General features: G+C 36.3%; 1 protein-coding gene across 2 annotated transcripts in view; it reads left to right on the top strand.

Moving 5' to 3' along the window:
- LOC120780393 (protein zntC) overlaps positions 1 to 21,264 on the top strand; it is a 160,142-nt gene extending 138,878 nt beyond the window's left edge. For both annotated transcript variants that reach the window (XM_040112679.1, XM_040112680.1), the window contains exon 3: positions 20,934 to 21,264. In XM_040112679.1, coding sequence (XP_039968613.1) covers positions 20,934 to 21,169 — 236 coding nt within the window. In that variant the 3' untranslated portion in view covers positions 21,170 to 21,264. The remainder of the gene's footprint in view (positions 1 to 20,933) is intronic.
- The last annotated feature ends 6,321 nt before the right edge of the window (positions 21,265 to 27,585 follow it).

The raw sequence follows: 27,585 nt of genomic DNA on the forward strand, positions 1-27,585 counted from the left end.
TCCTTATTTACGAATACACTCGCCAGAATTGAGACTTGGTCACTGGAGTCTGGTGCTTCACTTTCCTTAGACAAAACACATATCATTCATGTATGTAGGAAGCAAAATTGCAACGGTATTTCACTAACCCACAGCCAAACTAACATCGAATGTAAAACACAGCTGAAAATACTAGATTAATTTTTGACTCTAAATATAATTTTAATGCTCACTGTAAATATGTCAGAAACTCGTTAATGTCACGATTAAATATTGTTAAATATCTCTCGTCTAAGCATTCATTTATTCATCCGAACACACTAGTCAATGTTGTCAGAGCTTTGCTAACTTCAAAAATAGATTATGGGCTCCCATCTATGGCAATTGCTCCAAAAGCAGTATCAACCTTTAAATGCACCTTACCATTGCGCAATACGGCGAAGTCTCCGGGCCTTTCCAACCTCGCCAATAAAAACGATAATGGCTGAATCTGGTTTACCAACTATTCAAAATAAAATTATAGATTCTTCGCTTCAAATTCTTGCGAAAACGGCTGAGAACACCAACCCATTACTAAATACTACTATCACGCATGCCACGAAAAAAAGAAGAATTCCAAGAATACAATCGGCTATTTCGAGATACTTAAGTTTCGCTGCAGAAAATAATATTTTACGTAACGCAACACGCAAATTCACCCCTGTCTGATCAATGATAAAATACTACAGAATAAGCTTATGTTTTTGTCCAAGCAAAACACACCAAACGAAGTCTTTCAACAAACCTTTGCTGAACTGGAATCTAATTACACAAATAATGGCTGGAAGTTATTGTTTACGGATGGCTCCAAGTCCTTCGATTCCACAGTTGTCACTGCCAAAGGAGAAATTATTTGCAATTGGTTTCTTCCCTCAACGAGCTCTGTATTTACCGCTGAAGGATCTGCTATCCTTCATGCAGTTAATTACGCAAAAAAGACTAAAGGAAAGTTTCTCATCTGTACAGACAGCAAATCGTGTATGTCTGCAATAACGTCTCCTTCCAATCGCAATCCCATAATAGAAGTTATCAGGGACGCGGTCATTGGTGCCCCCCAGAAAATCCAAGTAATGTGGATCCCTGGCCATGCTGGTATTACAGGCAACCACTTTGCAGACCTCGCTGCGAAAAAAGTAGCCAGGACTCCTGCCTTAACATACTACGTCTCATCCAAGCAAGACATTCTTAACCTTATTAAGCACAAAAGGCATCAAAAAAACGCAAGCGAATGGAAAACATTAAAACATCACTACGCGGTCATAAACCCAGCCAGAAATCGTATAATCTACTGGTCAACAGTCCCAACTAGGGCAATGAAAGCATATACTCGATTAAGGATTGGACACACTATCATAACACACGCCCACTTACTATCGGGTAAAAGCCCATCCATTTTCCCCCTTTGCGATGACACCGCTTCTATCAAACATTTACTCACACTCTGTCCGATGCTTCACCCAACAGCCCACAACTCTGGCAACATTGATCTCATAAAACTACTAAGTGAACCTTCAGAAAAAAACGTGATGATTGTATATAGATTCTTAAAAACCAACGATTTGTCAAAATATATTTAAGCAACTTACATCTTTACTAACCCTTAGCAAATAGAATTTTTCACCTAGTTATAATTACAAGACGGCTGAAGCCCTCGTAGCCAGTGCTGCGTTTATGTATTTATGTATATAATAAAACTCTTTTTGTTATATGAATTATTATAAATACATAAATAAATAGTACTTTTCAATGTTTTTATACTCTTGCAAATTGAGATACATATGTATGTATACGAGTATTTTGTATCTATGTTCCTTGACAAAAAAGTAAGCATGAGTTCTTCGATGGGCGTAATCGCACTACTACCATATCTAAAAACGCTTTTAAATGAAAATCTCTATAGCGCCATAACTAAGCACTAAATTAAGATATTACAGCTCTAAAAAGTTTAATGTTCATATCTCCTAGAACACTTAAGCTACAACAACCAAATTTGTTGCGAAAAAATCTTACAACTATAATTTAGCATACATAGATGATTTCAGTAGCAAGGGGCACCTGTTGGCAGAAAATTAAAAAAAAAATGGGGGGCGTCTAATAGGATAAATGTACAAGTATATATCTCTCAAACTGTTCAAGCCAAAATAACCAAATTCGCTCAAGATAAATCCTCTAGAGCCCCTAACGATACTGTGAAAATGATTGAAAACGGATTATATATAAGCCCACTCATTACACTGTGGAACATTTTTGGGATTATTGTCAGGGGGGTGAGAAACTCCAAGTCAGGGTAATGGCACTAGGTCAGAAAAGTAAAACCCTCAAAGGGTTTGGCTTTCGTATGTGTCAGTTTTTTTTTATGACCTTTTCAATTTTTTCGTTATCTTGATGTTTTTTCGCTAAAATAGAGAAGGTACCATCTTCTATAAGAGTGTACAGCTGCTGGCGTACGCTGATGATATTGATATATCCTGCCATCAAACAAACAGTCGTCGCACTCGCGACTTGGCTCTCACGTCACTGTTGACAGTCATTACTTTGAAGTCGTAGATAATTTCGTCTATCTTGGAATCAGCGTAAACACCACCAACAATGTCAGCCTGGAAATCCAACGCAGGATAACTCGTGCCAACAGGTGCTACTTCGGACTGAGTAGGCAATTGAGAAGCAAAGTCCTCTCTCGAGGAACGAAAACCAAACTCTATAAGTCACTCATAATTCCCGTCATGCTATATGGTGCTGAGTCGACCTTGCGAGTTTTCGAGGGAAAAGTTCTGCGAAAGATTTATGGTCCTTTGCGCGTTGGCTACGGCGAATATCGCATTCGATGGCACGATGAGCTGTAAGAGATATACGACGATATCGACATAGTTCAGCGAATATTGTCCGGATGGATGAAAACACTCCAGTTCTGAAAGGATTCGACGAAGTACCCACCGGGGGAAGCATAGGAAAAGGAAGACCTCTACTCCGTTGGAAGGACCTGGCTTCGCTTGGAATATCCAATTGGCGCATCGTATCGAAAAGAAGAAACGATTGGCGCGCTGTTGTTAACTCGGCTATAATCACGTAAGCGGTGTCTACGCCAGTAAGGAAGAAGAACCTATTTCTTATTTTATGTTTGTTTATTTTTGAAATAAATGTTTCATTATTGAAATAAATCGTTCACAAGTTGGTGCTTCCAAACATAGATATAATTTTCGAAGCAAAACGTTTCAAACCAGGATATTTCTTTAAACAAAGTTCCTTATAAAAAATAATTTCAATAATAACTTCAGTTTATCAACCACTGTTTTCTCAAATAAATATGCACAAATGAGCGTTCAGCACACATCTGTTATCGTTTGTATTCAATTTGTGTGCTAAGCCACTCTCAATTAATAATGCCATACCGCGTAAATATATTTTTACTTGATAAGTTTTTATTTTTTGAAAAATATGTGTTCCCTTTCTAAAGAGCGTATTATTATTTTAATATATTTCCAGAGGCAACTTAGATCTTTAAAATTAAAAAAAAAAACAGTTATTGAAAAGAAAACCTCACTTCTTTGAATATTTTTATAATAAGCTAATTTGCATTAGCAGGCTTAATTTACATTTACTTGCTCATTTGATCCATGTTAAGGCAAATTTGTAATGCACAAGAATTTCGTGTATTTAGCTGAATTTTACTGCCACAGTAGATTGTGCATTTAGACAGCTGATCGTGAGATTTGCTTATCCATTAAAAAAAGGGAAATAAAAATATATAAGAGGAAATTATTAATGGCAATTTGGGTACTTTTGGAAAATCAATATGAATTTAACGAAAAAATTCGTTTATTATTAACTGTAACGCGAAAAAAGTGTGCGAAAAAGTTAAGACTATTGGAAAAATGGATGGCAAACTGTGCGTTGTTAATTGTCTGCCATCTAAAAATATTAAAATTAGTTTTTGTTAATATACTTACACGTAATTTAATTAGCAATATAAAAACTGATTACATTGGGGGGCTTACTCTGTAAAGTGATGCGAAAGACAATGCGATTCGAAAGCCCAATGCGATGCGATAGGCAATTGATACTCTGTATTGCTTACGCATCACTAACAATGTTGTTCACCTTTGCTTTTTTTTCTTTTTATATAATAGTTGGCATTACTTCCAAAAATGTCAAAGTATAAACGAGCAAAATAAAGAGAATAATAATAATTTGTTCGTTAAAACTGTGTTGAATTCTTTAAAAATGAATTCTGTGGCATTGTAGGATCATTATTATTCTCAAGAAAGAATTGATAGAAGAATTATTTGAGATAATTCGGACATTATGTCTCTAAGCGATAAAAGGTTAGTAAAAATTGAGGTTTTAAAATGTACTTAACATCTACACATTTTGTACTTTTAGCTTCATGCAAAATTTCCGGCCCAATAAGCACGCATTTTTAGATGTTTTGGACAACATTAGACCCCAATTAAAAGTCGCTCAAAGGACCACATCAATTCCACAAATTGTAAAACTGTCAACAAACTTGAAGTTCCTCGCACAGGGCGGGTATCAACACTCGGTCGGCCAAGATAGGCATTCAGGGCTAGCCCAACAATTAGTTTCCCGATGCATCTTGGAAGTGTGCGATGCCAACGAGAAAACTCTGTGCCCAAAGCATATCGTGTTTCTATTGACCATTGAGGAAAAAATTGAAACAAATAGAACCTTTTACTTGACGTCCGGAATTCCAGGCGTAATTGGAGTGATTGATGGGACGCACATCCAGTTGATACGACCATCACGGAATGAACACTTATTTTTTAATCGTAAACTAAAACACAGCATAAATATATACGTACATATATTGATTCCACTGCAATGACCTAAAACTTTTTTTAGATATGTGATCACAAAATGCAGATAAGGGCAGTAAATGGCAGATTTGGAGGCGCGTCGCGTTAACTTACATTTTCCAGTTTTTCAATTTTTGTCCATCATTTTTTTGTTTATATAGAAATTTTTCCTTTTCAAAGGTTAGTCTCCGTTTTTCTAATTTATTTCTTTTTTTCAATGTTTTAAAAATGTTTTTTATATTAAAATTTATATCGCTTGACACTTTAATCGAGTTAGTGTGGAATATAATTTGGTTTTCGACTTGTTGTTCAAGCAGAGTCTGCTGCTTTTTGCGCGGTGGGTACGTCACATTTGAACATTGTGGTAGTTCATTTTCTTGTGTATTAAGAGGAGTCTGCTGTTTTTTGTGAGGTGTGCATGCCACTTTGGAACATTGTGGTAGCTCACTGTTTTGTGTATTTGGTTCGGTAGGGTCTGCATTTACCTCCGACATGCTGCTTGTACCTGCACCGAATGACAAGGTACTACTCATTCCATTTATTGATTCCTCTATTGACAATAACTCACTCACTTGATGCTCTAACTGTGATAAGGGTATGAAAAGTGAGGGACCACCTCCAGTTCCCGAAAAATTATTTTTGTTTCGTCGCATTTTTGCCTTTAAGTGAATCTTATAGTCTGCCCAAACCTTTAATTGATTACATTTAATCACATTTATAATTTATCTGTGCATTTATTGGAATTACCTTTTTCCACCCCGCAATGTCGCGCAATGGTGGCCCAGCTGCGTTTAAATGGGAATCTAAATTTTTCCATAAATTATTGGAGGTACTTTTGGCGTCTGGTGTTTTTAGTGATCCTTTCGATAAGTCGGAATGCGCCTTCATGAAATCCACGAGAATTTCAAATTGCTTTGGTTGAGTTTGTTGTTTTATTTTCGGTTCTTCCCTGTAAATTTGTACAAAATAGTTCATATGCACGGCGTTATAAGTATATTTTAGTAGCAATTAAAACAACGAATTTATATTTGAAACTTACATTTTCAAGCAATGCGACTTCTTTATACTTGTAGCACAAAAATTACGAATATAACGCATGTTTGACAATTGTTTTAGCAAAGCAAAGTACCGCCAATGCGAAAGGGAAAAACTAAATTCGAAAATTTCAAAATTTGCAGCGATTGTCGAATTACAGAGTACCAAAATTGAAGATGCGAACATTTTCATATTCGTATCGCATAACAGAGTAACCCCCCTGATGCTGTAAACACAAAGAAGGCGGCAGATTTCAAGCGACATCTGTCAAACAATAGCAAAAATCGGCCATTTTTGAGCAGTGTTGCCTACTCAAATTTGGTAAATTCAGCTAAATGCATTACAAATTTGCATTAACAGGGATCGAATGCGCAAGTAAATGTAAATTAAACCCGCTAATGCAAATTAGCGCTGTCGTCTGTGAGGGCTATTAGCTATTTTCATTAACTAGTAGGTATACAGTATATGCTATATGGCGTAGATACATACATATATATGTAGTATCAGGTGTATACATTTTTATTATTATTATTTTTTTCTTGCAATTGTTTATCTACATATTAATATATAGAGATCCTTTCCTTCACTTATAGCAAATTAAATGAGATCACTGTAAATGATAGATACTCTATACCTAACGAAATATTGAGTAAGCTAGACAGGTCAACTTTACTCGAAGAACATTTGTCTTTATACGCAGTTTTCGAAAAATTATCGCAAGCCAATCTAAAATTTCAATTAGATAAGTGCGAATTTTTAATACAGGAAACCACATTCTTCAGCTATGTCATTACTAGGATGATAAATAAAACCTAATCCCGAAATATTACAAGCAATAAAACAGTATCCATTACCAAGCAAACCAAAAGAGTTCAACGACCTAGGTCTCACAGGTTATTATAGAAAATTCATTCACAACTTTGCCGTCATTGCTAAACCATTAACTATTTATTTTAAGAACACCTAATTTTGAACGAAAATTCATTTAACTATAGACGTGAGCATAGTGGCTTTAGGAGCCATTCTCTTAAAAAATTGACATCCTATTAGTTTCATTAGTGGAACCTTAAAAGAACACGAAATAAATTACAGTCCACTGGTACTGTGCATAGTCTGGGTGACAAAAATCTTTCGGCATTATTTGCTAGGAGAACATTTCGAAATAACATCCGATCACCAACCACTTTTTTGGTTGCACATATTAATAGAATTCAATCCCAAGTTAACGAGATGGACGATTCGACTTTCGGAGTTTGACTTTGACTTAAATACATGAAAGGCAAAGAGAACTTCGCAGCTGATGCCTAATCCAGGATTACAATAGGACAAACGTTTTTGGTGAATCGACCTAGCATAGTGCACAAGGGGATAGTAGCCCCAAGTAGTCTGTCGGAGAAACCTATAAATTATTATAAAAGATAGATTTCGAACGAATACCAACGTTTTCTATATAGACAGTGATGCAGATTTCGGAATAATTGAAGTTACACACAAAGATATTATCAATACAAAACACACTAAAATTACCCGGAGCCTGATTTAATTAAAAAATATACCACTATTACTTTCTTAACAGCCAACTACTTATTCAAAACATAATAACTGAATGTCATACAATCTATCTAAATCAGAACACCGTAACACAGATACGTCGATGAAAATAATACCCAAACCAGAACACTGTCCTGATAAATCCGTCATAGATATTTATTCCGTTTTGATTGGTATTGTAGATATCAGCTCAACCTGTCAAAAAAGAATTTCCGTTGAAGTGTTCGCAAACTTCTACTATGTGTCAGTGGGGTTGACTAGGGTTCGATAAACTGTATTATTTCTAGGAATATACTTTCTGTGTAAAATAAAATTTTTGAAGCGTTTTTACCTTGTTAGGCATCTGTGTTTTATCCATTATGCAATGCAAAAAACGCATAATATTTAAAGCCTTCTTAACAACCATGGATATCGTAGACTGCGCCAGCCCAAACAGAACATTTTTGTCAACGTAATATAAATCAAAAGAAATGTCCATTTTAATAATAATTCACCTTTTCGTGATCAAGAAATTAATTGAATTCTTAAAATTGCTGTCTAATATTTGTTTGCTCTTCAATTATCTGCCAAATATTCATGTTTTAGGTTGGTAGTACCAATAAAACCTCGACAGAAAATATTTGAAGTTCATATTACTAAAAAAAAGTTAGGTTGATGCGAACCTTCCTTTAACTTTAATGTAACTGAGTGGTATTGAAACCCGTTCTAATGGTACATGTTAAGCCTTTGGAATATTAGTGTGTTTTTGTGTTTTTTTAATAAAATGACATTCATAAATTTCAAAAGTTGTAAATTTTGTTGTTAAGGCAATGTAGAAGTTATGTGTAGAAATTCACGCAAGTGAGGGAAGTTCTCTGATTATTTTACAAATGGTTCGAGCAGCTCACGACTTCCTGTCTTTGATCAAGTATCCCCAGGGTTATGCGATGGGTTCGGGGCCCGCCACGTAAAAAACTTTCTCAATGAAAATGAACAAACAGCCTCGGAAAGAAGCCCCACCTTTTGGTAACCACCATGGCAAACGTAATAAGGACAATGATTTAAGGGCAAGTACCTGGAATGTCCGGCCCCTTAATTGGGAAGATGCCACTGCCCAGCTGGTTGATGTCCTCGTAAAAATAAAGGCTGACATCACCGCCGTCCAAGAAATGTGATAGACGGGGAAAGGACTGAGACGAGTAGGTCCTTATGGCATTTACTACAGTGGCCATATAAAGGAGCGCAAATTTGGTGTGGGATTCGTGGTGGTAGAGAGACATCGTCACCGAATCCTGACATTCACCAAGGTGGTTTAAAGTCTGGCCACAATCCGCGTCAAATCGAAATTTTTCAATATATCTCTGATTTGCGCCTGTTCACGAAATATGGTTATCTGTAGTAATAGATTCCTGGCTGTCACCGGATCGAAAAGCCACCAACCAAATCGATATGTTGTAATAGGTGGAAGACACGTTTCCAGTGTTTTAGAATTGCGTACGCTCCGAGGTCCTAACATAGACTCAGACCACTATCTTGTTGCAGCCTTGATACGCACTCGCATCACGGTATAAGGGAACCGTAGGACGCCATTTCAAGCTCCTTACGTACACCTGCAAGCGAAACCACTGGTTTTCGGAAAAGGCAAAAGAACAGCCGTATCACAGCGGAGAGAAAACAGACTGCCAACCTCGCAACGTTGCAACGTTAAAGGGTGACAAGCTGACCGACAGGTGAAATGCTCGAAAATTCAAGAAAAGATGCGGCGACTAACAGAAGGTTTCAAGACCAGAACATACTTTTGTAGAATCCCCAGAGCATGCTAAAATTAGGAAGGGAACACTTCCTCAGCCTGCTGAATGGCAGTGGAAGCATAACGCAAGAAGAAGGCGAACTCGAGTCCCACTCCGATGGCGACGGAGCAAATGTTCCATTCTCCGACTATGAGGAAGTGCGAAAAGCAAAGAACTGAAAAAGAGCATACGTCAGCTGAATTTAAGTGTGCTCCACGAAAAGGGAAACCCAAATCGCATATTAGATTCTATCGAGCGTATTGTGTGAAAGATTAAAGCCCACCGTCAACAAACTGACTGGATCTTATCAGTGTGGCTTTAGGCCCTGAAAATCAACAACCGACCAGATATTCATCATGTGCCAAATCTTGGAAAAGACCCGTGAAAGGAGAATCGACACACACCACCTCTTCGTCGATTTCAAAGCTGCTTTCGACAGCACGAAAAGGGGCTGCCTTTATGCCGCGATGTCTGAATTTTGTATATCCGCAAAACTAATACGGCCTTGTAAACTGACCGATGATATCGATATCATTGGCCTCAACACAAGCGTCGTTAGTTCTGCTTTCTCAAAAATTGATAAAGAAGCGAAACAAATAGGTCTGGTGGTGGACGAGGGCAAAACGAAATATCTCCTCTCATCAAACAAATAGTCGTCGCACTCGCGGCTAACCTCCCACGTCGTTGTTAACAGTCATCCCTTTGAAGTCGTGGATAATTTCGAGTATCTTGGAAGCAGAATTAACAGCAACAATAACGTCAGCCTCAAAATTCATCGCGAAATAACTCTTGCCAACGGGTGCTTCTTCGGACTGAGTAAGCAATTGAGAAGTAAAGTCCACTCTCGATGACCAAAACCAACTCTATAAGGCACTCATTATTCTCGTCCAGCTATATGGTGCAGAGGTATGGACGATGACAACACTCAATGAGTCAACGTTGTAAGTTTTCGAGAGAACGGTTCTGCGAAAGACTTATGGTGCTTTTCACGTTGGCCACGGCGAAAATCGCATTCGCCGAAACGATGAGATAAAGACAACATTGACATAGTTCAGCGAGTTAAAAGACAGTGGCTCCGCTGGCTAGGTCATGCCATCCGAGTAGTCGAAAAGTCTCCAGTTCTGAAAGTTTTCGACGCAGTACCCGCCGGGGGAGCAGAGAAAGAGGAAGACCTTCACTCCGTTGGAAAAACCAGGTGGAGAAGGACCTGGTTTCATTTAGAAAGTAAACAGTAAACCCCCTAGTGGCGCCGTCTTTATGTTGAATCTGCTATCTTTATCGATTGTCCAGTGAGAATTTCATGAAATTTCATTGATTGGAAGTGAAGTTATCGCGTTTTAAGTGTCAGTATGTTTGTGTTATCTGTGCGAAAATGAGCTTCGAGCAAATAGCCGACATTAAATTTTATTTTAATATTGATAAAACTTTTACCGAAACATTTCAATTAATGAAACACGTTTATGGCGATGATTGCCTATCCCGTAGCAGAGTGCACGAGTGGTTTCAAGGTTTTCAAAGGGGTCGTGAGGAGATAAATGACGATCAACATGTGGGGTGGAAGACACCGGACGAGCCGAAACCCAAAAAATCGCGCATGGAGAAGTCAAAAGGGAAGACAATTCTGATTTGTTTTTATGAATCCAAGGGTATTGTCCACAAAGAATTTGTTCTTCCCGGCCAAAACGTTAATGCGGTATTATACCTAGAAGTTTTGAAGCGTTTGGTGCGCCTTTCCTTTTCCGAAAAATGCATTTGACCATGAAAGGAAAGCGTTATGCAGACATAGAGGCCATTCAAAAGGCTTGCACCGGCATACTGGCGGCCATACCGACCAACGAGCTAAAACACTCGTTCGACATGCCTATGAACCATGCAAAAGGCTGAATTGAAGCAGAAGGAGACTATGTTGAATAAAATAAATTAATTTTGCCGAAAAAACCATTTGTTCTGTTTTTTTTAAAGTCCTGTTTACTTTAGAACGCACCTTGTACATTGTATTTTTATATCATCACAACAGATTTAAAAGCAATTTCCGTATCCAAAGGAAGCATATTTGTATTTATTATGAGAATTGTTTTTACATTTAATTTTTTATTATCGGGTATTTAAAACTTCTTGATATAGTAAATTAGCCCTTGAAAATATTGAAAGGGGTATTTAATAAATTCTGATGGATAAGAGAATTTCCGTCAAAAGTTTTCCCTTGAAAATATATATAGCTGATATTCTAAATATTGTTCTATAACATTCACAGTAATTCCTTGTGAGTAAAATAGGAGCCCAACATACCTATGCAACACGCTCTAAGTATTAGTTTTTCAACGTAAGCCGGCGCCAAAAAACGCTTCAAAACTGTTTTCTCGCATTGATCATCTCTCTTTCTCTTCTGTGCTATAAATTTAAAATAACGTTTCCGGAGAGTATACATTCTCTTTATTATTTTAACATTGGATTTATCAAAAAAAGTTTTAAAACAGCATTTAGTTAAATTTAGTTTTAATACAGAGACAGACACCGATTTGTTGAAAAAACCGACACACGGTTTCTTGAAATTAAATCACATCAATTTGATTCGGTTTCTGGAACCTGATGAACTATTTTCAATGTATAGAATATTGGTATAATTACATAGTTGTAATTTAATACAATTATCTTCTTTTCTTCAATTAGAATTACATCCTCCTAATACTTATAGTGTTTGTTATTTTTAAATATATTTCCAAAAGCTAGATTTTTATAAAGTTTTAGGCTTTCTCATAGAACAGTGGGAAAAAATTGTCATCTGAAAAGGTGCCACCGAAATACATACATACAAGTTGCGTTCCAAAGTAAACAGGACTTTTTGAATCTAACGCCCCCTGGAGGCGCCATCTATATGTCGACCGGTGCGTTAGAATCTGATATCTTTATCGATTGTGCAGTGAGAATTTCATGACATTTCATGGATTGTAAGTGAAGTTATTGCGTTTTAAGTGTCAGCATGTTTGTGTTATCGGTGCATAAATTAGCTTCGAACAAAGACCCAACATTAAATTCTGTTTTAAAATTGGTAAAACTTTTAACAAAACGTTTCAATTGATGAAACAAGTTTATGTTAAAAGTCCTGTTTACTTTGGAACGCACCTTGTATAAACAATTTAGTATGTAATCTATCTTAACTAATCTATCAGTAGTTGCGTATTAATTATAAATTTTCCATGAAGCAATATAAATCCTACTTAACCCTTAATCTATGCTAACAAAAAAGGGTGTTGTTCCCTTTTTGACCGTTGGGAAGGAGAAGACGTGCAGATGTGCAGAACGGTAAAAATACGTTGGCGCAAATTTAGCGGCTTCACCGGTCGATATTATTTCTCTTTTGCGCGACACAGTTAACACAGTTGAACACAGAAGTGTATTTCGTCGCTGTTGACCTTTGAAATCATTCGTTTTAGATTGGTAAGTTAGAAACTTTTTGATTAATTTCAAAGTGGATTGTGTGTAATTTTTTGAATAATTTGTTTCCATGGTCAATTGTGTGTAGTTGCTTGAATCGACAATATCAACAACAACAACGAAATAGAAAGTTATTGAATTACCTCCCGTTACCAATGTATGCTGTTGGTTTATTGTTTTCTTTTCTATCAATTTGTAAGCAAAATTGTGAACATAATTTGTATGCTCGGTAGGCGATATTTATTGCTAATCAGTCATTCATTCAATTAATAAATATTTTGGAAGTGTAGAGTTGTCAATGCGCACACATCCATCTATATCATCATTCTTTACTGTAAATCGCTTACAGGTAGAGCAACTGTGACCGATAAGTGGAGCGAAATTTACGCATATTTGACTTATGGTTTTGTACTAAGGCACCCGTATAGCAAGTTGCATCAATATATCTAAATTTTTACTCAAGCTACAGCTTGAACGGACGGAGGGAAGGACGGACGGACGGCCATACAGACAACCGGATTTCAACTTTTCTCGACACCCTGATCATTTGTACATATGTATGTATGTATGTACATAACCCTATATCTATCTCGCTTAGTTTTAGGTGATACTTACAACTGTTATGTGAACAAAACTATAATACAGTGGTACTCCAATATAACGAATGATATAATGTTGGGACCGTTCGTTAAACTGAAATATTCGTTATATTGGAAACGAAAATTAAATTAATATTGGTACATATGTATACGTTTAAAAATAACTATTTAAATAAATATTACATTGTTTATATAGGAATGCTTAAGGGGGGGTAAGGTTTGTTTCGTCGAAAGAAGACCTTTTTTCGTGAATTTTTTAGAAAAAATTATTGCTGTAGGTTTTTTTACTTATTATTATATGAAAGTACAACATTTGAAGGATACTCAAAAAAAGTTTTATCGAAAAATAGCGAGGAATAACGGATTTTCGTCGATCTCTGCAGACACCTCGAAAAAAAGTTGTTGTGCGGTGACCAGCCTACAGCATCACTGGATCATCTGAAATCAAAAATTAAAATGCTTTCTTTAGTTTATTAGTTTATCTTTTCAATTGACGTCGAGTTTTTTTAATTTTTCAATTTTTCAATTTTGGTACCATTTTCAAGCCATAATGACGATTTTAGACGAAAAAATCGACCTATTTGTTATTGTAAAATTCTTAGAAATTATAATTTTTGGAAAAACTCGATGTCATTCGAGAGCTATGTATATGTAGAATATTTGTACAATACTTCAAAACGGTCGATGTGGTAGTTTTTTCTGTAGGCTGGTCACCGTCTTTAAAAATGACATATTTGGGAAAATCGATTCAAAGTTTTGTATACTCAGCGCAGGTAGTTAAAGGTACCGTTAATCAACCTGCTGTAACTTCGTTAAATTAATTTTGTATATCGAGAATATGTAATTAAAATATTGCAAATTTTCAACTTTACACGCGAATATCTCGAAAACTATAAGCTTCCTGCGGCTATAACTATATACATATATCCTTGATCAGGATAATTCCCTCTATCCGACCATATCCTTTTTATCCTTGAAATCCTGGGACGGTATACTAAATTCTTCCCAAATTTTCATTGGGATATTTTGTATTATGGATTTGCACAGCTTTGGCTTTTAAAATATTGCTGTTAATATTTACGTGCTTTTCACGCTGGGAGACAAACCACTTATATAAAGCCTTTTCCATCCTATGATATTCGCCTTTCTTTAACGATTGTCGTCTCAATGTGCCAGCATGTGTACCTTTAACACTTCTTATCACTTTCCGGAAATTTTTTAAAATTGTGCAAACACTCGATTTTGGAATACCATATTTCAAAGAGATTTCTTTCACGGTTTTCCTCTTCTTATTGTCGTCAATTATTTTTAATTTGTCACCCAAGCAAAGCCGTTTTCGAATTGAAGGCATTTTTAAATTATTTATGCGATATCCTCACTTTACCACTTTGAACTCACAACTGATATTTCGCGCAATGAAGCGTGCATAAAAAAATAAATAGAATTCTTTAAAAAATAGCTCAATAATAACAAGAACTAACGGGTATTTAACTGCCTGCATTGTTTTTTGTTGTAATACAACCAAAACCAAATACAAACGCCATACATTCGTAATATCGAGTTCATCCAATGTCCAGCTTTCGTTATATAGAGTCATCAATGTATTGAAAAACAGCGTTCGTTATTGAACATTCGTTATATCGGCGTTCGTTATACTGGAGCACTACTGTACTCTGTGGCAACTAATTGCAAGAGTATAATAAGTTGAAGTTTAATTAGAAATACGAAAATACTTTTTCGCTTATCCAATATTGCACTCACTGCAGTGTGTCTTTCCATTTTCCTGGCTTGCTGATCGATGACATAAGACCAAATATAATTTGCCAAAGCTTATATCCATAATTTACTGTACAGATCAGCACAACAGAATAGGGAACTACGCACGTCAGTAGTTAGCGCCTATATGTTAATGCTATGGGAGAACAGTAACAATAGGCGTGTTTTATTTGACCAGCAAATTTAGCAATTAGCTTTTTTCGTATGGAAGACTTAGCCAACATAATTATGTTGGCTTGCCATAAGCTATCATAGCTTGTATGTTGAACTAGAGGCATTGCCAGTTCATCGCTTTTTTCATTCACAATAGCTAGGTTTTTTCCAAAAAAAGTAGTTGGCAATAGCGAGTGTAAGAACCTACCTGTTTGCGTTATAAATAAAAGAATCGTGTATAGTATAGTACTCCAAAGATTTAGTTTTTTTGTCTTCACAGCTTCACAGTATATATAGTACTAAAACTAGAACGTGCACACGTGCACGCAATTTACTCGTAATTGGCAGGCTCTCGTTGTTCGCTCTCTGGTTCGGTTCTCCACATCCCTCCTTTATTATAAAGCTTCATTTATAAAACTCTGTGCTGATAAATTGTCTTCCATTATCTGCTCTTAATGATTTAGGTAATCCTAAGCGACAAAAGATTGCTTGGAAAGCGTTAATTATTTCATCAGAGGTAATTTTCCTCAAGAATTTTATTTCTTGGTAGCGTGAATAATAATCAATTAAAACGAGTAGATATTCGTTATTCGGTAGCGGTCCCAACAGGTCTGTAGCTACACATTGCCAAGGGCCATTTGGAAATACATGCCTTTGCATCGGCGCAGGATTATTTGGACGTGAAACCATTAAACAGTCACGACAATTTTTCACAAAGGTTTCTACTTCTCTGTCAATTAAAGGCCACCACACTTTTGCCCTCAACCTTCTTTTCATGGCGGATTCACCAGGGTGTCCTTCATGAGCTAGCTCCAAAACCTTTGTTGTTAATTCGTGTCTAAATGGAAAGTATCTATTGATAGTATTTGATGGCCAGCTGTCACATTTAATATACTCCAAGGCTTCAATCATTTCTTTATCCCTTGAACCCTTCTCTGAGATCTCGCTTATGGTCAATGCTGTTGGAGTTGAATTGGAAATTATGTGAAAAATAGATTTCTCTACGTTGTCATCAAAGGACTTCGCTCTTTCCAATTTGCATAACCTCGAAAGAGAGTCCGCAATGTTTTCTTTTTCTGAGCGGTATATAACTTTAAATTTAAACGACTGAAGCCTCAAGAGCCACCGTCCAATTCTCGCAGGTGGTTTTGAAGTTGGTTTAAATATGGTTTCAAGAGGCTTATGATCGGTGACCAATTCAAAGTCTAGTCCTACTAAGTAGTAATAGAACCTCTCGACAGCCCATAAAAGCGCCAAACTTTCTTTTTCTGTTTGAGAATATCTTTTTTCTACCTCCGAAAGGCTTTTACTGGCAAAAGAAATAATATTCGGTTCATTGTTAGAATTGAACTGTATAAGGACTGCACCCAAAGCCACAGGACTCGCATCCGCAATGACCCTTGTTTTATTTGAGGGATCAAAATATGATAAGGTGGGTATGTTTGATAAAAGATGTTTCAGTTTTGCAAAAGCGTTTTGTTGTGTGGGGCCCCATATAAATTTTGCATCTAACTTAAGTAGCTTTCTCAGGGGCTTTGTCGTATCAGCCATTTATATCGGATAAATTTTCCGATGTACGTGATGAGGCCAAGAAAGCTTCTTGTTTCTTCTTTTGTTTGCGGTGCTCTAAACTCCAAAATTGTTTTAATTTTGTCCGGGTCCGGAAATATACCTACATCCGACAATACGTGACCCAAAAATTTAAGTTTTCTTGCCCCCCAAACGCATTTTTCATCATTGAGTAAAACATTGTTGTTCTTCAAAACCTTAAATACATTTTCAACGGCTGAGTCATGATCTTTTTCCGATTTTCCATATACGATAATATCGTCTAAATAATTCAAGCAATTTTGGCACGTCGAGAGTAGCTCCTCGAAAACCCGCTGAAATATTTCTGGGGCGGAATTGATGCCAAACATTAATCTTTTGTAACGGAACAAACCTTTATATGTTATAAATGTTGTAATTTCTCGACTTGATTCTCCAAGTTCCAATTGGTGATACGCCCATTTAAGATCAAGTCGAGAAAATATTTTTGCATCGCTCAGTTTCGTCATAAAGGTATCGAACGTGGGCAGGGGGTAGTTTTCTCGTAGCACAGCTTTATTGGCCCTACGCATATCGACACAAAGACGCATTTCACCATGATCCTTTAGAACTACGACAATTGGTGAGATCCATTAAGTTGGACCCCTAACTGGCTCTGATATCCTTGGCGAGCGCTTCTTCTAATTTCTTCTCAACTTGTTTCTCTAGGGCAACTGGAATGCGACGTAAAGGCTGTTTAACTGGTTTAATGGACTTATCAAACGATAGCTTTATCTTAATATTGAAAATTTTCGGAAACGGTTCTATTTTCTCAATTCTATTTACGTCAAGCCCCAATATCAATACCTTGAGTTGAATGGCAGTATCTCGGCCGAGAAGAGATTGTTTCCCATCTTTTATTACATAAAAAGTAGCTATAACTTCCGTACCCTTTCTCACCCCTATTGGTGGCTCGAAAACATATAAAACTGTTAAAATTTTATTAGCTGCATAACCCTTGAATTGATTTGCTGACTCCGTGCGGATGTTCCACATGGTTGCTTTATTGGCATTCAACGCATTCCAAACGTCTTGACCTAACAAGTTAAACCTAGATCCTGAATCTATTATCATAGGGACAGTATGTCCACCAATGTGGCAATTTATAAACTCGTTCGTCGATTTGCACGATTCCACTTGAAGGCAATCATATTCTAGGGAATCATCTGATGAGTCGTTGTTTGCTTTTTCGATACACCTAACTTTTGACGGATGTAATCGGCGCTGTTTCGAACTATTGTATTTTTCGTCGCCGAGTTTTCTTTTAAAACTCTTTGTTTTGCATTTGCGTGAGTAATGCCCTATTAATCCACATTTATTGCATTTAGCATTTCTTGCTGGACAATTAATGTCAGAGCTCACGTGCCCCGCCTGACCACATCTACCACACTCACCCCCATTATTCCTGCTCCCTTTTGATTTTGCAACCACCCTGTTCACTTCTTCACCCTCTTTTTTAGGCAACATGTCCTGCGATTGTTTATATATCTGCTCATGAATCTGGCAAGCATCAATAATTTCTTTCAAGTCGTGTTCTTTTTCAAGTAAGCGTTTTTTAAGCTCCACTGGAGCCCACGACTCAATGAGTTTATCTTTTAAAGCGATGTCTTCTATTTCGCTTTTTGTTTCGCCAAAATGACATTTAGAAGCTTGGTATCTCAAACGCAATAAGAAATTGTTAAAATTTTCGTTCTCCAAAGGCGCTATGTTTCTAAACATGTGTCTCTCAAATGACGAGTTTCGTTTTGGCGAAAAGAAATTATTTAATTTCTCGACTATAATATTAAATACATCGACCGGCTGTTCAGTGCCAACTTCCGCAATGGCCCCAGGGATATTATATATTACCTCTTGTAGTTGTGGCCCACCTAAGTGAAGCAGTTTGTTTCTTCGCTTTACCTCATTTGTAATATCTTCCGATTGAAGATACAGAGTAAACGATCTCAGCCATTTTTCCCACTCGCTTCGTAATAACGCCCTATCAATGCTATCACACAGGAATGGTTTAATTTCGCTCATCTTGCTTGCTTTTATTTCTTCTTTAGCCAATTTAATGCCCCGGACAGAAGTATATTTTACCAGTTCAGTGGTTTTTAATTTCCAATTAAATGCTTTTCCAATTTAATGGCCACTGTATTTGTCGCTCAACAAACCAATTTAATGGGCAACCTCTTTATTTATTCAGTTGCGCCAATTGAATGGCCTAAAAAAAAAGAAACGTCAAATGTTTATTTCATTTTCTCGCCAAATTTCCAATCTAAGTGTACGATTACATGAAGCAACTTTTGTTGCTGATTCTCGGGCGATTCTCTTTTGCTGTTGCCCATTACCTTCACACGAGCAACTTGTGTTGCGCAACTCTGGTCGAGTTTTTTTCTCATTCTCTTTCACTTTACTTTAACCCATTGTCACTTCTTTTTCCTTATAGGTATTTGGGCCACTCTATCACATACATATATTAATCAGCTCTGTCAATTAAGAAATACATTTTATTTATTAAAACAAAGATATATCACCCTTCTTACTATCGTCTGAATCAATTTGTATGGCTTCATCCATACATTTCACAATATCGTTAATTAATTCGATTTTTTCGTCATACTCCATTTTTTAAAATATTTATATTATATTATGTATATTTGTATACATATTTGCAAATTACTTACCAAAAGATGAAATTAAATTTTTAAATATATTCAAAATATTAATTTCAAAAAATATATACGCAAATGCAACTATGTACATACGAAAGAAAGAACACGAATGCCGAAAAACGTCGCAGCGAACTGTTACGAATAAGAACACAAAGCGAGTTGCTGAACACGGGAAACTCGGCGCGATTCTCCTCTCCTCGTCGCCCCCTCGCCACTAAACTAAGAGTTGCCGCAACAAAAGTTGCTTCGTGTGATAAGGCTCTAATGGAACAAACCTTTGCTTATTTTTGTTGTTTGCTACGTCTCTTATTGACAGTTGTGCTGGTTTGCTGAATGTAGAGAAATATTTTCTCCTTCGCTATTTCATCAACTGTGTATATCAACTCGCTGCTTTTGACTCGCTGCTTTTAACTCGCCAAGAAAAAAATCCGATGCAGAAAAACCGATGCTATTATTTGCGTGGAAGAAATTAAACAAATTTTAGTTCAGCTTTTTTTCCAACTGAAAGAAAATGTGCTGCTACTACACATAATCCCATTCTCGTCGCCACTGTAAGAACCTACCTGTTTGCGTTATAAATAAAAGAATCGTGTATAGTATAGTACTCCAAAGATTTAGTTTTATGTCTTCACAGCTTCACAGTATATATAGTACTAAAACTAGAACGTGCACACGTGCACGCAATTTACTCGTAATTGGCAGGCTCTCGTTGTTCGCTCTCTGGTTCGGTTCTCCACAGCGAGAAACCTCATTTTGACAGATGAAAATGTAAATGAACCAAAATTACAGATTTTTTGGATGAGAATTGAGTTAAAATTAAGACAAATATGAACACTTGCTTTCTTGTTTTGTATTCTAAATCACAAATAAATAAAATAAATATATTTGTGTAGTATATTAATATTCCCTTAACAAATTCGAAATTTCAAACTTAAATGTATATCAGCTGACTATTTTTTCCGCATTGCCAACACAATTAATTTTTAAGCGAATATATGAAATAAGCTAAGTGGATTTTATTGGTCCTTGATTTAGCTATTAGCTTGTGGTGGTCAAATGAAACACGGCTAATATAGTAAATAGCACAAACAAGTAAACAGAAAGAGTATAGTGGGAAATTTATTTAAATACAAATGGAATGCATGACAATTCAAGAACTTATAAGAAATTGGAATCAAACATACAACTGGTATAAAATTAGAATGGGCACAAATCTACAACAACTACAAATGTAAATATAATTGAAATTGACGACATTGTTGATAATAGTTCAGTTCCTTTGCGAAATTCGTTCAAATGTGCATTGGTCTAAATACCGCCTAATTTTGATCCCTTTCATATTGGTTCTATGAACTTCGTTTGTAAGCATGGTTAAGTCAAGCCAAGTTTCAGAAAACAAACAAATTCCTTCACTATATTAATGAGATTACAAGAGTAATAAAGTTAATATGTAAACATTTTAATTTAGGAAATGATTTTAAACAAATTATATTAAATTCTTGACGAACTTTAATATTTGTCTTTATATTCAAATATTTCCAGGATCAGAAGGCCATAGCCATAGTCATGGCAGTTGCGCCAGTGGAAACGATCATGACCATGACCATGATGACCTAATGTTGTTAAACAGAGTGGAGCACGCATACACAACTCAGGTGCCAGCATCTGCTATAAGATCCCACAGCCATGAGGAGGACAAAGGAGATTTTATGCGCGAACTGAAAATCTTACGACAAGCTTCAGATAATCTATTTCCAAAAACTAACAAAGTTCATTAATCCAGTTTTAGTTGTTTTTGTTTATACGTACATACGTAGATATAGTATGTGCCATGAAATACATGCATAATGAAGATTAATAACTAATAATCAAACTTCAAGTTTTATTTTTAAAACTCAAAAAATTACATACTCGTAAATACCAAAAGTTAAACTATGGACCGTATGAACGCAGTTTTGCATCAGGGCAGGGTCGAACGCGGGGTTCAGTTGTTAAAACCCCCAAGTCAAAAATAATTGAAGTTTAAATAATAGAATTTAATTCTACATTATCAACAAAAAAAAAAATTGTAATTTGTTGATAATAAATGATTACATTAGTCACTAACAGCGTTGCCGTTTTGATACAATTATGTCTTTTTTTTCTAAATTTTGTGATTAGATACTTTTTTGTTCACAAACGGCCTATTTTGATACTTTTCTGCTGATAGAATTTAATTTTTTGAAACTATGAACATGTTAAACTAAAAACAAACCTATTGTATCTGGATAGTATTAAAAAGTTGTGGGAATTTAGGCCAATTAAAAAACCCAGAAAAATATAAACTGGACAGAGACATTTTTTTAATTTGCTTCAAAGTAATGAGCTTGCCTTATAACTCTGTGGCTGCTGAACTGGATTTTTTTAGATTTAAGGGGAATTGAATATGGACTTCTTTTGAAAATTAGTTCTGAACTGAAAAGTCACCAATAAGGTTTCTATTATTTTTTTTAGAGTTTATTGTTAATCATAATACAGGAAAAATAAAAACTCATTTATTATGACTTTCAGTTTTCGTTCCATGAGCAAACTGTTGTGAAATAAATTTAAATTAAAAAAATTATGCTATTTGCACAAAAATACTTGAGTGTCTTAATTAAAATGTCTATATTTTTAATAAAAACAACCAGAAAAAACTGGTCTGAATTAGATACACAACTTTACTTATTATTTGTTTTTCATTTGCTGAATTAAGAATGTGGAAAAGGTTAAACATCTTTTCTTCAGATTATATTTTCTAGAGATCCAAAACTTTTTTAGTGCATCGTTTTTTAAAGATTGGAGCAACAATCCCTATATCTGTCGCTTCAAGTGAACGCTCGTTTTCCTCACTTCGCAGGCTTAAAACACATTTAAGAAATAAAACTGGAGAAGCACGCCTGAACGGAATGGCTCTCTTGAATATCCATAGAGATATAGACGTGACGGAGGAAGAGATTTTAAATGTTATGACCCTAAATAAAAGAAGATTAGACTTTGAAACATTGTCTTTTTACCTAAAACCCCCCCCCAAATTTTTTTCCTGCGTTCGCCACTGCATCAGGGGATTCGAAAATATCAAAATTGAGTATTTTCAATGTACTTCATGAGAGGCATTATTATAATGCAAGGATTGCACGCTTACAGATTCTCTTATATACTGTGCGCAAACTACTCTGCACATTGTTTTTGGATAATTGGTATACATATTTATGTATGTTACCAAAGCACTTAAATATATGTGTTAAAATTTACTTATTTTATTAAGAATTACTTTAAAATATATAATAAAATAAAGTTTGTATTATTACCTAAGTGTTTAATTAATCTAGGTTTTATAAATTACTAGCGGCGGGGCCGATAGATTGCCGGCCGAGCTATTCAAACACGGCGCTGAAGAACCGATAAGGAGCATGCATCAGCTGCTTTGCAAAATATGGTCGGACGAAACGATGCCCAACGATTGGAATTTAAGTATGCTCTGTCCAATCCACAAAAAGGGAGACCCCACAATCTGCGCCAACTTGATGTTGATATTTTTGGCCTTTACAACCGCGCCGTTAGTTCTGCTTTCTCCAAACTAGATAAGGAAGCAAAGCAAATGGGTCTGGCCGTGAACGACAGCACGACGAAATATCTCCTGTCATCAAACAAACATTCGTCACACTCGCGACTAGACTCCCACGACACTGTTAACAGTCATAACTTCGAAGATGTAGATAATTTCGTCTATCTTGGAACCAGCATTAACAGCAACAACAATGCCAGCCTTGAAATCTGACGCAAAATAACTTTTGCCAACAGATGCTATTTTGGACTGGGAGGCAATCGCTATATGGAGCAGAGGCTTGGACTATGACAACAACTGATGAGTCGACGTTGAGAGTTTCGAGAGAAAGGTTCGAATTAAAAGACAGCGGCTACGCTGACTCAGTGATGTGGTCCGAATGGGCGAAAACACTCCAGCTCTGAAAGTATTCGACGTAGTATCCGCCGAGGGAAGCAGGGGAAGAGGAAGACCTCCACTACGTTGGAAAGACCAAGTGGATAAGGACCTGGCTTCGCTTGGAATATCCAATTGGCGCCACGCAGCAAAAAGAAGAAACGACTGGCGCGCTGTTGTTAACTCGGCTATAATCGCGGAAGCGGTGTCTACGGCAGTAAAGAAGAAGAATATTTTTTATATAAAGAAAGTTATATTATTTATTTCATGCGGTCCGCTCATTGTAAAAATAGATTTTCCAGTTTGTCCATGAATAAGCTTAAATTCATCCATATCAAGATGGTGTTATTTAACTTTTTGTTAACAGCATTTAACACCATTAATTGAAACTAGTTATAATAGCGGAAGACCTAAATAAAAGTGTCGAGCGGCGCGTTTTTATACCGTCAAGCCGTATTATCGACGCGACATCCCTAAAGAAAGTGGTAACTTTAGGTCAACTTACTTAAATTCATAAATTGTACATACAAAGGAAATGAAATGCAATACGAATTATTTTATTAGTAATACTTTCATCCATTTGTGCAAGCGTTAAACATCGAACGTTAGGAAATTTTTAAAAAAAACTAGAACTTTTTCGTTTTCTGCTGCCAACTTCTCATCTTAACGCGCCGTCAAAATCGAATTTTGCAACGCTCAGCGTTGCTGCCGCGTTTATCGCCCAACGCAAAATCTATGAACATTATAATTTTTTTACATTAATTTGCCGCTGACGCTTTTATTTAGGGACGGCTGTAATTGTTACAGCATTTTTTATTTGCGCAACCCGTTTCGACCTCTCGCCACCCTGACTCAACAGAGGCTGCCATGTTGGCTTTATTGTGAACGCACATTTGAGGGGTAAGACTGCATTGTAATTGGCCAATTTCGCTACTCCGTTATACCATGGTTTATAGGTAAAGATATGCCCAACTCTCCTGACATTGGGTATAAGAAAGCCGCTCCCCTATTCAACTTTGAGAGTTGACTGGATCTGGTAGGTTTTGATGTTCGCAATTGGAATGACTGGCACGCCCAGATTGAAATTCCACCACAAATAATGGGTTGTCAAAAAAGCCTTGCGGTATTGAATTTTTTTTTATTGAAATTGAAAGAACGAAAACGTTGAAACCATCGTTGAAACCATCGTTGTGTAAACTGCACAAATTTTATTGGCGGCTTGAGATGCATTTTTGCCTTTATCGTAGTAGTACTGTAAAATATGCCGTATTTTCTCTTTATTTTTCTCCATGTTTGCGACGCTATAACTCACGAACGACTTAAAAGAAACAATCAATCAAACATCTCTTAGCCCGTGAAATGAGCTTTCCAAAAAAGTATAGCATGACCCGATGCAACGAATAAAACTAGAACAACGCCTTTTCAGAGCCAAATAGCGAAAATACCGCAAGACTTTTTTGACAACCAATTATATGTGAACGGAGGGATTTGTTACCGTCGTTCAAGATCGCTAATAAAAAATATAAAACAGTGAAAATGAAAAAAAGAAGTGCTTTGTAGAAGAAGTAATTTGATTCATAGTGGTATTAATTTTCAATTAAAAATTAGTGAAAGCATTTATTAATTGAGAGCTTATAGGCTTAATTCACTTTATTAAGTACTGAAAGTTCAAAAGTCAGCTCACCTACCTACCCTCACCTAGCCAACTTTGGCAGTTGACTGGATCTTGTAGGTTTTGCTGTTTCGCAACTGGAAGAAAAGAGACGACCAGATTGAAATCCGACAAAAATAAAATTTTTCTTTTCGTTTTCTTATCTAGCTTTTTGAGCTTCCCAAGCCAAGTTGAAGTTTTCGTCATTTAATATGAACTGTTTGACTATTACGCCTGTTTGGCCTGTAGTTTTGTATCGGAGGTGATGCAATTTTTGTGCTTTTGATAGTTCTGACATGGTATGGGGTTGTTTTCAAGTGCGCATGCACATTTGTATTCAATTGCCTAAATGCATATCTTAGGTCAATATGTTATCTGATCAATATGTTAGAGACTGATATTAATGCTTGCAATGTAAAGGAACGGAAATGATCCTAAACTATTAAAAGTTAAGAAAAACTTATGTATGCCATTGGGAACATTTATGCTTAAGATATGTGAACATTAGGCCGGGTCGATTTGTATGGGTGGGAAAAAACCAACAAAGCGGCTAGCAAAAACGAAAACTACAGAAAATTCTAAGAAAGGTTTGCCAAGAAACCAGGGGTCTAAAATTAATTCACAGATCGCGCAGAGCGACTTTAGATTTTGAGGTCATACTTACTTTATGCAACATACAGATATTTCCATATTTTAAAAAAAAATTATAAAATTGTGGAAAATACGGTGGATCGAAAATAAAATTTTATTTTTGTAATTAAGTTTTCAAAAAATTAAATGTTTTTGTGGTGCAAGTTACAGACATTGGTTTTTTTGCTTATGACTGGGAATCTTTTCTAGTTTTAGTTTTTTTAGGTTTTAAAGTCTTTTTTGGATTCTATACGTGGTGTTGTAGTACGTCCTTTTATAGTTACGGCCATGATATTGTCTCTATTCTTTGCAAAGGTTCGAATTAAAAGACAGCGGCTACGCTGACTCAGTGATGTGGTCCGAATGGGCGAAAACACTCCAGCTCTGAAAGTATTCGACGTAGTATCCGCCGAGGGAAGCAGGGGAAGAGGAAGACTCCACTCCCCCGTTGGAAAGACCAAGCGGATAAGGACCTGGCTTCGCTTGGAATATCCAATTGGCGCCACGCAGCAAAAGAAGAAACGACTGGCGCGCTGTTGTTAACTCGGCTATAATCGCGGAAGCGGTGTCTACGGCAGTAAAGAAGAAGAATATTTTTTTTATATAAAGAGTTATATTATTTATTTCATGCGGTCCGCTCATTGTAAAATAGATTTTCCAGTTTGTCCATGAATAAGCTTAAATTCATCCATATCAAGATGGTGTTATTTAACTTTTTGTTAACAGCATTTAACACCATTAATTGAAACTAGTTATAATAGCGGAAGACCTAAATAAAAGTGTCGAGCGGCGCGTTTTTATACCGTCAAGCCGTATTATCGACGCGTCATCCCTAAAGAAAGTGGTAACTTTAGGTCAACTTACTTAAATTCATAAATTGTACATACAAAGGAAATGAAATGCAATACGAATTATTTTATTAGTAATACTTTCATCCATTTGTGCAAGCGTTAAACATCGAACGTTAGGAAATTTTTAAAAAAAACTAGAACTTTTCGTTTTCTGCTGCCAACTTTCATCTTAACGCGCCGTCAAAATCGAATTTTGCAACGCTCAGCGTTGCTGCCGCGTTTATCGCCCAACGCAAAATCTATGAACATTATAATTTTTTTACATTAATTTGCCGCTGACGCTTTTATTTAGGGACGGCTGTAATTGTTACAGCATTTTTTATTTGCGCAACCTGTTTCGACCTCTCGCCACCCTGACTCAACAGAGGCTGCCATGTTGGCTTTATTGTGAACGCACATTTGAGGGGTAAGACTGCATTGTAATTGGCCAATTTCGCTACTCCGTTATACCATGGTTTATAGGTAAAGATATGCCCAACTCTCCTGACATTGGGTATAAGAAAGCCGCTCTCCTATTCAACTTTGAGAGTTGACTGGATCTGGTAGGTTTTGATGTTCGCAATTGGAATGACTGGCACGCCCAGATTGAAATTCCACCACAAATAATGGGTTGTCAAAAAAGCCTTGCGGTATTGAATTTTTTTTTATTGAAATTGAAAGAACGAAAACGTTGAAACCATCGTTGAAACCATCGTTGTGTAAACTGCACAAATTTTATTGGCGGCTTGAGATGCATTTTTGCCTTTATCGTAGTAGTACTGTAAAATACGCCGTATTTTCTCTTTATTTTGCTCCATGTTTGCGACGCTATAACTCACGAACGACTTAAAAGAAACGACAATCAATCAAACACGTGTTAGCGCGTGAAATGAGCTTTCCAAAAAAATATAGCATGACCCGATGCAACGAATAAAACTAGAACAACGCCTTTTCAGCGCCAAATAGCGAAAATACCGCAAGACTTTTTTGACAACCAATTATATGTGAACGGAGGGATTTGTTACCGTCGTTCAAGATCGCTAATAAAAAATATAAAACAGTGAAAATGAAAAAAAGAAGTGCTTTGTAGAAGAAGTAATTTGATTCATAGTGGTATTAATT

This window comes from Bactrocera tryoni, unplaced genomic scaffold, assembly GCF_016617805.1.
Source record: "Bactrocera tryoni isolate S06 unplaced genomic scaffold, CSIRO_BtryS06_freeze2 scaffold_25, whole genome shotgun sequence".
NCBI lineage: Eukaryota > Metazoa > Arthropoda > Insecta > Diptera > Tephritidae > Bactrocera > Bactrocera tryoni.